The sequence below is a fragment of the Capra hircus genome, chromosome 5, assembly GCF_001704415.2.
Source record: "Capra hircus breed San Clemente chromosome 5, ASM170441v1, whole genome shotgun sequence".
NCBI lineage: Eukaryota > Metazoa > Chordata > Mammalia > Artiodactyla > Bovidae > Capra > Capra hircus.
Window position 1 is genome coordinate 95,684,910 of NC_030812.1, and position 12,870 is coordinate 95,697,779.

At 43.0% G+C, this 12,870-nt stretch overlaps 1 protein-coding gene across 1 annotated transcript; it reads right to left on the reverse strand.

Moving 5' to 3' along the window:
• On the reverse strand, nt 1,075-7,097 carry APOLD1 (apolipoprotein L domain containing 1). Its single transcript, XM_018048462.1, has 2 exons — nt 6,775-7,097; nt 1,075-4,828 (listed from the first exon to the last, which is right to left on the reverse strand). The coding sequence occupies exons 1-2, from the start codon at nt 6,775-6,777 to the stop codon at nt 4,085-4,087; spliced, it is 747 nt and encodes a 248-aa protein (XP_017903951.1). The 5' UTR covers nt 6,778-7,097; the 3' UTR covers nt 1,075-4,084.

Below are 12,870 nucleotides of genomic sequence, written 5' to 3' on the forward strand. Positions count from 1 at the left end.
TCAAACCACTCAATCTTAACAGAAATCAACCCTGAATATTCACTGGAAGGACTGATGCTGAAGCTCCAGTATTTTGGTCATCTGATGTGAACAGATGACTCATTGGAAAAGTCCCTGATGCTGGGAAAGATTGAGGGCAGAAGGGAAAAGAGGTGTCAGAGGATGAGATGTCTGGATGGCATCACCGATGCAATGGATATGAATGTGGGCAAACTTCGGGAGGTGGTAAGGGACAGGGAGGCCTGACATGCTGCAGTCCATAGGGTTGCAAAGAGTCGGACACGACTGGGAGACTGAACAACAAGCGTTCTTTTCAATTACTTCTCAGGTTGTAGTTATATTCAAAGGTTTGAAACTGCTGGAAGTCTTATTTTTAGATAAGAGAATTCCTGTACATGAATTGATTAGTCTTTAAAAATTGTTTAATACAGTTTGATGCTGAATATTCTAAGTAAAAATGATTAAACCTCTACCTTTCCTCAAATTTACTAATTTATACACAGGCAAACATGAGATTAGGTAACTAATTAGAGAAGTTTGAACAATTCAACTCTGCTTCAACAAAATTAAAAGATTAAGAATCATAAAAATGTTTCTGAAAAGAAAGAGAAATGGGCAATTTATTTCAGTAAAGGGAAAGGACTGGTTTTGCTACAGTGGGGAAAAAATTAGGAGGTTACAAACCTCTGAATTTAAATATATCCCATTTCTCTCTGCACAATATCATCCCTTCTACTTTCACTTCATACCAAGGCATCGACTGAGAAATATATCAAGTTGACAAATGGCTTGACATATCTGATCTAGGGTGGCTTCTACATCACTCTTCCCTTTTTCTCCTCCCAGTAAATACTCTGGACACTGACATTTGCCACACTGGAAATGACAGGCACCTGAGGACAAATGCATCGAAGTGATTAGGATCAGAATGTCTGTTAAGGATTTTTTTTTTTTAATAGAGTAGAATGTAGTTTTATTGAATCCTTGAGATGCAGAACCAAAAGAAACTCCTTTCTTGTGAAAGAAAACAATCCAAACGATATTGTAAACCCCGGAAACCAGCAGAAGCACTTAAACCTTCAATATGAACGTGTTTATTTTTCCAACTTGGACATTGTTCTGAAGTACACTTGTAATCTAAATACCCCTTTCTCTCCTTCCCTTTACAACATACCATTTCAGTCTGTTTGTTTACAGAACGATGGCCTTAAGGAAAAAGCCTTATTCACAGACCCACAAAAGAAATAAATAAAATACTTGTCTCTAGGATCCATTTAACTAAACTTGACTTAAATCCTGGTAGAGGCTTCTATCTCTATAACAGACACAAAAGAGAATGAATGATCTTTCACTATCAAAACAAACTCCCATTAATACAGCTAAACAGTTTATTAAATTATTCAAATACATTTACTATGCTCCTATAATGTGCAAAGTACTGTTCCAAAGTAGACACCCTTCCTTAGATGTACAGTGGGCCACTAAAATAATAATTTCAGGAGCTTAAGACACTGGTACAGTCAAAATACCCTAATGATATGAAATGGTCTCTGTTGCTGCTGCTTCCAAAAGTGCCCGGTTCATTTCTAAGGAACAGCTCAGGCATTTAGAAGACTAATTCAAACTTAAGCTTTAATACAAGATGGAGTTAGGCAGTGATTGTACCTTCCTTCATAACATAATATAACAATGTGAAGTACATTCTGGTGATCTAAAATGCTACCATTTGTGCAAGGTAACCTAAGAAATTTGACACCATTTTTTTTTAAAAAAGGTACCAATTTCAAAATAAATCAGGATACAAATCAATTGCCATTTTAGGAAAAATAAAAATATAGAAACACCAACTCCTCTCCCAGCACTGAAATTAAACTTCCTCAGACACACTGCCATCATTGGTAAGCATGGGGGTCAACTGGGTAAATTTAAATCACATTAGATAATTACATAATTCGACCTAGCTTGGGTATCTGTGTGATCCCAAAGACTTTTTAACATATTTTTTAGCAATACAGTGGTAGCAATAGAAATAGAAGAAATTGGAAGTATTTTCTTAGAGACAGTTTACAGATCTCTTACAGGTTCCAAAGCGAAAATATAACACACCATCATCATAACACAAGCTACTTTGTCACTCCTAAGACCCAACTTCGCAGGACATCAGGCTTCCTAGTGTTTCCTTCATATGCCTCTACTTGGGTTTTCTTTCCCCTGAACTAAATAGGGAGGGCCTTTCAGGTCAAGTGTTATCTGCTGGCCAGTTACCTTCAGGATAGCTATGCTCGCATCATTTCTATATTGACAAGTCAAGCCTCCATTTATGAGGCTTAAATTCAGCTCCTGGTCTCTTTATTCAGAACTTCCCTCATTTACTTATAAAAAGAACAGCAACTTAAAAAAAAAAAGAGAGAGAGAGAAAAAGAACTACCCTCATTTACTTAAAAGGATCATTCAAAACACTAGGGGAAAAATTTCCCTCTGAAGGAGACTTATTTAAGGAACATAATACTGTTTACAGCTCATGGCCCACCTTAGAAAGGCAAACTCAACCAAGTCTCCTGAAAAGAATCTCAGTAGTCTCCCATTTGGAAACTTGCTATTCCTATTATTTTCTAAGGTGGTTAAATAAAATTAAATGTTAATAATAAACAGTAATTAAATAATAAACTTAAAATAAATAATTAAAAAAACATGGTCTGGAGGTTTTTAGAAAAGGTAATAAAGTTCAATTTTCACTAAATTCACATTCCTTTCTGTACCACTTTCTACAATGAGCAGGCAACACTGCCCTCTAACGGGCTGATTCTGTTACATCTCTTATTTAACTGGTGGGAAATTGCTCCGGGAAGCATTGACACAAAACGGCCTCCACGCACCTTCTTTCTTTTATTTCTGGGACAGTCTGTCCTTGACCTTCTGTGAATGACACTAAAGACGGAGCAGCCCCTAGAGAGTCTATAGACTTAGAGAACGCTCATCAGGGGATTACAAACTAACACCCATTGCAATGGTGTTCAAACTTTAGCAGGCATCAAATTACTCCCAAGGGCTTGTTGAAACACAGCTTGCTGAGCCCCACCTGTGTTGCTGACTCTTTAAGTCTAGAGCTGAGTCCAAGAATTGGCCTTTCTAACAAGTTCCCAGGTGATGCTACAAGCCCAGAGACCACTCTTTCCCACTCAGACACTGTGCTTGGCTTTATCTTACTCAATACTTCCCAATAAGGTGGGGTTTTAGCATCCATTTTACAGACTAGGAAGCCAAGTCTCACACAGAATAAACCCAGGACTAACCAAAAGCCATTGCTCCCTTCTCTACAGTGTGAAGTCAGTATACGGAGCTGTTAACCATTTCCTCTTCCTTCAGTTTCTTCCGCAAGGGGGCGGGACTTAGGTGACTTTAGTGGATTTCCCCTCTCAGAGCACCTTGGCTATGAAGTCACTTAGGAAGGTCCACTCCAACCCCAGCTTGGATCTGTGAGCAGGGCACGCTGAGAGAGAAGGGGGCGCATATCAGCGGGAGGTGCCTCCCTTGGGTCCTGAACCCTCCTACACAGTTCAGAGAGAGTCTGATTAGCTCTAGATTCTGGAGTTCTTCATACTCAGAAACTCTGCCAGAGAGGTTTTAGAGCTAGTGTCGCTTCTCACGGGTGTTTTTGAGGATCTCAAAGCCTAGTGGGGCTCGAAGAGGACCCACAAGGTGAGGATGTCTGCACCGCTCTCCAGCCTCGGCTCAAATCACCCGCCGAGGCAAGGACAGGCACGTTGCCACAACTTTAAATCAGGAGTGCCCAATGGTGTGAAGACTGAACGGTTATGATAAAATATAAAATACTTTTCAGGTCATATATCCCACTAGGATCAGGGAGGTAAAAGTCCCTAGCACTCAGCCCCTGGGAGGATGTCAGTGATGGGTAAAGGAGAGTTGGGAGAACACACTCCTAATCCCCATCCTCGAATAGTTTTTCTCATTCTTTGCATTCAGCTCCTAGCCCAACTTCGTGTTTTCCTGAGGGAGATACAAGTATGGAGCATCCCATGGGGATGATTTTCTGGCTTCAGTCAATAGATGGGAAAAGATGTTTTCAGAAAAACTGCCCCGTGGGCCGGTCAGCTGAGATCCTGAGGTCGTGGCCGCGGCTGCTCTTCGTGTAGAGCTGGACTCTGAACTCCAGCTGCTCGCTCAGCTCGTCCAGAGCCCGGGTGGAGGACTCCAGGCTCTCGGCCAGTTTCTGAATCTTGGCCTTTAGCACCGCCTGGCTAACCCTGGTGGCCCCCTCGGCCCGCCTGGGGACGAGGAAGCCGCGGGAGCCAAAGAAGACGATGAAATATACCGAGTTGTACAGCGCGATGGAGGCGTTCCTCCCGCACTGCTGCAGCTGGCGGTCTCCGCCGCCCTGCCCACGGCAGAAGAAGTCGAGGCAGCTCAGCATCTCGCGCATCTGGTCCTGGCAAGTGGCCGCGATCTCCTGCACGCGCCGCAGCTCCCGAGAGTTGCAGAAGATCAGGGAGAGGTCGGACGTGATGGTGACGGCCCCGCCGGCGGTGGCCACCCCCAGCCCCACGGCCGACGCCAGCAGCGAGACCCCCAGGGTGACGGGGCTGAGCGAGAGTCCCACGATGGCGGCCACAGCGCCCGCCGCGCTCAGCGAGCTGCCGGCCACGTTGGCCGCCAGGGAGCGCCGGCGTAGGCGCTCTAGGCGCCGGGCCACCTCGCGCAGACGCAGTAGCTGGCCATGCAGCCGGCCGCGGCGGTCCAGCAGCAGCCCCTGGAAGCGTCGCAGAGCATCCGCGCCCTGCAGCTCCCGGGCCGCCGGCCTCTCCATGTCCTGCGGGGATGAGACACGCGGTTAGCCCGAAGTCGAGCGCAACAGCTACGGCCACCCAAGGGGAAAAGGGTCATTTTCCAGTGAGGCATGTGTCAGGTTCTCAAAGACCCGTTCTGTCATCTGGGACAAGTCCTCCACTTCCCAGGACCTTAAATCCGAGTAAGCGAATAGGAATAATGCTCTCGTCCACTTTTCTCCCAGGGAATGCCAAGGATTGATTTTTTTTTTTTAATTTGTTAAATAAGGGAGTGGTGCTATTAATATTTGGAGAAGAAATGGCAACCCACTCCAGTATTCTTGCCTAGAGAATCCTGTGTACAGAGGAGCCTGGTGGGTTGCTGTCCATAGGGTCACACAGAGTTGGACACAACTGAAGCGACTTAGCATGCATGCACGCATGCATTGGAGAAGAAAATGGCAACCCACTCCAGTATTCTTGCCTGGAGAATCCCAGGGACAGAGGAGCCTAGTGGGCTGCCATCTATGGGGTCACAGAGTCTGACACAGCTGAAGCGACTTAGCAGAAGCAGCAGCAGCTACTAATATTATAAGTAAAGTCACTCAGTCGTGTCCAACTCTTTGTGACCCCGTGGACTGCAGCCCACCAGGCTCCTCAGTCCATGGGATTCTCCAGGCAAGAATATTGGAGTGGGTTGCCATTTCCTTCTCCAGGGGATCTTCCCAACCCAGGGATCGAACCCGGGTCTCCCGCATTGAAGGCAGACGCTTTAACCTCTGAGCCACCAGGGAAGCCCTATAATTAATATTATAAGTCTACTGCAATACTGAAGGGCTTCCCAGGTAGCTAAGTGGTAAAGAATCAGCCTGCCAATGCAGGAGATGCAAATTCAATCCCTGGGTGCGGAATATCTCCTGGAGAAGGAAATGGCTACCCACTCCAGTATTCTTGCCTGGAGAATTCCATGGATGGAGGAGCCTGGCAGGTTACAATCCATGGGATCAGAAAGAGCCACCCAGGACTGAACAGGCATGGAATACTGAGCCCTAATCTCTGAAAGATGACATGTGGCAAGCAGTAGGTTGTACCCCTTTACAAAGCCCTTTCCTTACAAGAAGACTAAGATCTTAAGAGTTTTGCAATAGTTTTTTCCCCTCTCTGATGAGTGAAAAAGGCGAATCACCAAAAACTCAAAAAGCATCTATCAAATGTAAGAAACTAATTTTTCTAAGTTAGATGCTCACCTGAAGCAACTCTACTGCTTGTTATTTTTCCCAGCTCTTATCTTAGAATCAAGCCTAAGAAATCTGCTATTTCTTCTAACTAGAGTTCATCAGGTCTTCAGAAATCTCACTCTTTGATACATGCTTAATTAAAAGTAAATTACACTAGCACCAGTATGTTCCTTTATGATGAAAGCTCCCTTTAAAAATGAGTAGCAATTGAACAGAATTTTAAAAGGGACCACAATTTTCGTTGAACAGCTCACTGAGGGCTACCCTTGTACCGAGCTGAACGGAAGCCAATTGAAGATGACTAACAGAGAAAACTACATCCTGAGTAAAAGTACATCCTTTCTAGTTGCCAAAGATTTCTCCCTTCATAGCCATTGTACATCTCATTATTAGGAACTTCTCAAAAGTGACAAAGCTATAGAAATCCAACATTTGACTACTGTGAGATATCAGAACAGAAATCATTATTCTCATGTGGAAGGTGAGGAAACTGAAACATAGACAAGTTCTACCTGCAGCTGATACTTCACAGAGCTCAGTGTAGAATCTTGGTCTCTAGACTCCTAGATCTTAATTTTATTAGCATGCCTCCATAATTGTACCCACCACTGACAAATTGCCAGATAAGGACACCTCTGAGCAAAAACGAGGCAAAATTACTCAAAATATATTACGGACCAAGGATACAATCCCAGTATTACCAGTCCAGTGGCTATTTTTTCAGATAGCATCCCTCTGGTCTCCCCACTTACCATTCACTTCTGGCTATCTCCAGGAAAGAAGAATCTGAGGCTGTTTCTGGATGAGCAAGCTTTATAGTTCCAGAGAGCCAATGACGGCCCTGGGAAAGCCTTGTCTTTTCTGAGAACTTGCCATTTCCTGTCCTGGCCCCTGCTGCCTTCATCCAGAAGGATATGACATGGTGGAAAATGACCCGCCAGCCTCGCAGCACATCCCGTATTTAGGAAATGAACATTGTGTGTTCGCTTTCCCCCAAACGCAGGAAAAGAACCACAGGCTCTTCCCCAACTTGAAACAAGTGCTGTCATTGTCCCGGGGGGCATACTCTGCCTTCCCTTTCCTGAAAATAGCTAATGACGTTATCTGAGAGGACATAAAACGCACCCCAGGCTGACCAATTGTAGTGTTTCTTGGGAGGCCACCAGTACACAACCACTTTTTAAAAAGAAAAAGGGGAGAGACTCTGTTATGTCTGATAGAGCCACTCGCAGTCCACTCCCGTATTTTTTTTAAAAAAGCATCTTGAATCTGAACACTCGAAACACGTGATTCAGTAGGCGCGCAACCTTCAAAATGCAAAGCCACGCCCACAGGAAGTGCTGCGTGCAGTTTTGAGCATCTCCAGCTGCGGAGAAGCTCTTGGAGGTCTCAGAAAGGGCACACCTCGGGCCAAATGCGTCAGAAAAATCAGTGGGGTCAGGCTGCACGAGGAGCTAATTACACACTTTCAACAGCAGCGGAGATTCTGTTTCCTGGGTTTTCATGGGAAGCAACCACTGAAGCCCAGGCAATAGTTATATGAGTGCATTCTACCCCCACGGAATGAAGCACCGGCTGAAGGGCAATATTCTGGATCATTCAGGAGAGGAAAACAAGGATAGCGTCTGTGGATGCTTTCTGGGACATTCAGATAGGTGTTGGCTGTTCAGCCAGGAAGACTCCTACCACAGATTCCCAGATACGAATTATTGTCTCAACTCTCTGGTTCGTCTGGAAAGCCTTAGCAACCATATCTTTCTTGAACACAAGTCCCCCACCTTTATAAGTAGACATGGTATTGAGGAACACAACCCAGTTTTTTGCTACTCACAATCATGGGCCTTTTGAACTTGCTTTTTCTGAATCTGACCCATGTCCAAAAATTCTGGTTACAGCTCCTCACAGGATAAACATAACCCTCAGTCAGACACCTTCAGTGCCTGCCTGTGCTTTTGAGGCAAGAGGTGGGAAAATGTCTTCCACTGAACCCACAGACGTAGTCATACAAATGGAATGCAAAGCGGGGTGAATTGGGCAGCCGGTCAGGCGGTGGGCGTTGGGGGGCGGGGGATGGCGGAGGGCGTGGCTTCGGCGGTGGTAGAGTAGGCGGGGAGTGAGACAATGTACCCTGATTCTCCAACTCTCATTTGCTCCTCCAGCTTCCCTGGACGTTTTCTTGCGTTTGGGGTTTTGTTGTTGTTTAGTCACTGAGTGGTATCTGTAGCATGCCAGGCTTCTCTGTCCATGGGATTCTCAGGCAAGATTACTGGAGTGGGTTGCCATTTCCTTTCCCAGAGGATCTTCCAGACCCAGGGATCGAACCCTGGGCTCCTGCATTGGCAGGCAGATTCTTTACCACTGAGCCACCAGAGAAGCCCGTGTTTGGGGTTTAGATGAACACAAATAAATCTTTATTTCATGAATGGGTGAATGCTGCTGGGATACAGAGAGGCTCACCATCTTCAGAGGATCAATAATCACAGTACAGAAGTCGGATGAAGAGGAGAGGGTCCAGGAGAATGCGCAGTACTGACCTCAGTCAATGTCCAAGAATTCGTTTTTCTCTGTTATAAATCCATTTTCTTTTTTTTTTTTTTTAATGGAACAAAAAGCATTCATTTGACACTTTGGGTTTGTTGTAGTTTTACCACCTGTAAAAATCTGGTACTTCATTTCTAAAGATAGACACATGAACATAATACTTTTGGCTCAGTATTTATTTACTTTCATATATTTAAGCACAATAAGAAATTTAAGGAGTAATTGAAGGTATTTTGATCAAAAGTATTATTGAGGCAGTTCCCCCACCATCCTGGGGACTGCACCCTAAAACTTGTTTCTTAACCTGTTTTCTGGGTACCTGTAACCCATCATCCTGGACACGTTACATTGAAAGTGGTGACTGACCTTTAGATTAAAGGTGCAACCAGGGCTGTGAACCACTGCTGTAGAAGCTGTGAATTCTCTGACCACTGGTTACATGGCAGAAGAAACAGTATAGCTAGTAGATAGCAGTTTGTGAGTCAGGTGTTTATACAGTTAAGTTATTAACAACTCATTAGTCTGGGGCCCCTAGCTAAAATTATCACATTTTAAAAATAAAGTGATAGCTATGTTCTGGGCCTCCCAGAGTTCTAGAAAGGTCTGGGTCACTTCTATTTTTTTAAGGGTCTCAGTGAATTTTTTTTTAAAGAAGAAATTTTATAAATGAGAATGTCCTACTGTATAGCACAGAAAATTACATTCAGTATACTATGAGAAACCAAAATGAAACAGAATATTTTTAAAAAGAATGTATATATAGGGCTGGCCCAAATGAACTTTTTGGCCAATCCAGTATATGTATAACTGAATCAGTTTGCTGTACAGCAGAAATTTTTAAATTAATTTTTATTGGAGTCTAGTTGATTTATAATGTTGTGTTTGTTTCTGCTGTACAGGAAAGTAAATCAGTTATGCATATACATGTATCCACTCTTTTTTAGATTCTTTCCATATAGGGCATTACAGAGTACTGAGTAGACTTTCCTGTGCTATAGAGTAGGTCCTTATTAGTTATCTGTTTTATATATAGTAGTGTGTATATGTTAGTCCCAGTCTCCCAATTTATCGCCTCTTCTTTCCCCTCTTGGTAACCATAAGTTTGTTTTCTACATCTGTGACTCTATTCCTGTTTTTGTAAATAAGTTCATTTGTACCCTTTTTTTAGATTCCACATACAAACAGTATCTATAATATTTCTCTATCTTACTTCACTCAGTATGACAGTTCATCCATGTGGCTGCAGCAGAAATGAACATAACACTGTAAATCAGCTATACTTCAATCAAAATAAAATAAATTTTAAAATGAGATATAAAAATGTGTGGTTTATTTCTTTTAATTACCATATGACAGATCTTCAGTTCAGTTCAGTTCAGTCGCTCAGTCAAGTCCGACTCTTTGAGACCCCATGAATCGCAGCACGCCAGGCTTCCCTGTCCGTCACCAACTCCTGGAATTCACTCAGACTCACGTCCATCGAGTCAGTGATGCCATCCAGCCATCTCATCCTCTGTCGTCCCCTTCTCCTCTTGCCCCCAATCCCTCCCAGCATCAGAGTCTTTTCCAATAAGTCAACTCTTTGCATGAGGTGGCCAGAATATTAGAGTTTCAGCTTCAGCATCATTCCTTCCAAAGAACACCCAGGACTGATCTCCTTTAGAATGGACTGGTTGGATCTCCTTGCAGTCCAAGGGACTCTCAGGAGTCTTTTCCAACACCACAGTTCAAAAGCATCAGCTCTTCAGCAGTGATTTTGGAGCCCCCAAAAATAAAGTCTGACACTGTTTCCCCATCTATTTGCCATGAAGTGATGGGGCCAAATGCCATGATCTTCGTTTTCTGAATGTTGAGCATTAAGCCAACTTTTTCACTCTCCTCTTTCACTTTCATCAAGAGGCTTTTTAGTTTCTCTTCACTAATGTCACTATTTCTCTATTCATAAGATAATCACTTATTTATAAAATAATACATTTTTAAATAGTACATTACTTTGGCAGTGTGGCACAAATTTAGGGAGCTCACACTTGGTGCTCTGTGACAACCTAGAGGGGTGGGATGGGGTGGAAAGTTCAAGAGGGAAGGGACATGTGTATACCTATGGTTGATTCATGTTGATGTATAGCAGAAACAAACACAATATTGTAAGCAATTATCCTCCAATTAAAAATAATTTTTTTTAATTTAATATTTATTTATTTGGCTGTGCTGAGTCTTAGTTGCAACACAAGGGATCTTCAATCTTCACTGTGGCATGCAGGACCTAGTTACCTGACCAGGGATCTAATCTGGGCCCCCTGCATTGGAAACATGGAGTCTTACCCCTGGACCACCAGAGAAGTCCCCAGTGATGACTTTTTCTTTTAGCCTTTCTTGGTGTATCTCAGTGACTGTGCATAGAACCCTTTTTGGAGACAATATCAAAAGTATAAAATTGAGACAATTTGTGAATGTGAGATTTAGGCCAAAGGGTTTTCAGACTTTCCTTTCTACTAGGTCCTAACGTGTACAGTCATCCAAATAAACAAAAGTAAATTAAAATAATACCACCACTGGTGAGGACCTTTGCCCTTTTTTTTTTTTTTTTTTTGTAAATTGCATGAGCATATAAGTGCTATAGCACATAATTAGACTCAAATTACTTGCTGAATGTAAAGTATTTTGTTCTCTTAAAGAAGTGTTGTTATTTTCATAATAATTTGATGAGAATTATGGCCCAGTGGTTAAGAATCTGCCTTGCAATGCAGAGGACACAGGTTCAATCCCTCGTCAAGGAGTTAAGATTCCACATGCCTCAGAGCAACTAAGCTATGCCACAATTACAGAGTCTGTGTGAGCAATGAGAGATACTGAAAGATCCAGCTTGACATAATGAAGATCCTGAGTGCAGCAATTAAGACCTACACAGCCAAGAAATTTTTTTAACTTTTTTAAATTAATAAAATAGATATCTATGTTGCATGAGAGCTAAACTATTAATGCCAGAAACTTATGGAATTGCACAGGAAAGAAAGTATTGAGCTCCAGCCATTTTCAATTTCTCCAGATTAGCCTCTGATCATTAATGCACACACATCCTCAACCATTCGTGTTTAAACACTGGCCTGTGTTCTTTTCTCTACTTAACGTTCCTGCAGATACACACTTCTCCATGTTGACATAGTCCTCACCTCTGTCATTTTTAATAGCTCTGTTATAATCCCATTGTTTGCTTAGTCATTTCCCTATTAGACACTTGGATTGCCTCCAGGTTTTTTTCACTATTTTAACTAGAGTTACTGGGAACATCTGTGTAAATTTTCCCCCTTGGGATCATTTCTTTGGGGAGTATTCACAAACAGGAAAATACCAAGTAAAAGAGAATGAACATTTTCATGGTTTTTGTTGCATGTTGTTGTACAGCTTTCCAAAAACCCAATTTATTGATATAATGTGATAAGCTTTGTAAGAATTCCAGCTGCAGGCTATGAGACTACTCAAAGACTACTTAATTTGTTTGCTTTATTTCAGCTCCACAAACATGTATCAAATATCTGGGCGTATCAGACACCATGCTAGATTCTGAAAATAAAAAGCTGAGTAAGATACCATGTCTGCCATCCAGAATGAAGACAATCCACTGGAGAGAAAAATACAGAAGAGATAATTTCAATTCTATGTGGAAAGTGCCAGAGGTGTGTGCACCAAAGAAGCACAGAGTCCTGTGAAGCACTGCTGCTGCTGTTGCTGCTAAGTTGCTCGGTTGTGTCTGACCCTCAGCGACCCCATGGACTGTAGCCTTCCAGGCTTCTCTGTCCATGGGATTTTCCAGGCAAGAGTACTGGAGTGGGGTGCCATTGCCTTCTCCATATGAAGCACTAGTTATGACTTTCTAGAAGCACTGCTATTGAGCTGAAACTTGAGAGTGGAACAGAAGTGGTTATTTGGACAAAAAATAGGAGGGAGAGGAGAGCAAGCTAAGGGAACAGAATGGACAAAGGTGTAGTATAGCATTAGGATGCCTTAGGCAGTTTTCTATGGTTGAGCATAAAGTAGATGCTGCGGGTGTCCAGGGATGAGGCTGAAGGGATACACAGGAGGCAAGTCACCTGAAATTTATTTATTTTGGGGGGAATCAAACCATTTTATTGAGGGGTTTCAGGGGAGGGTTGAAAGGCTGGGAAGACAATGAGATCTGACATCTGTCTGCTGGCCAGGATCTCCCCAGCTTCACAGCCGCTAAAAGTGGAATTTGTTATAGTGCATGGTGGGAGTTGGGGATTCCCTGGTGACTCAGAAGGTAAAGAATCTGCCTGCAATGCAAGAGA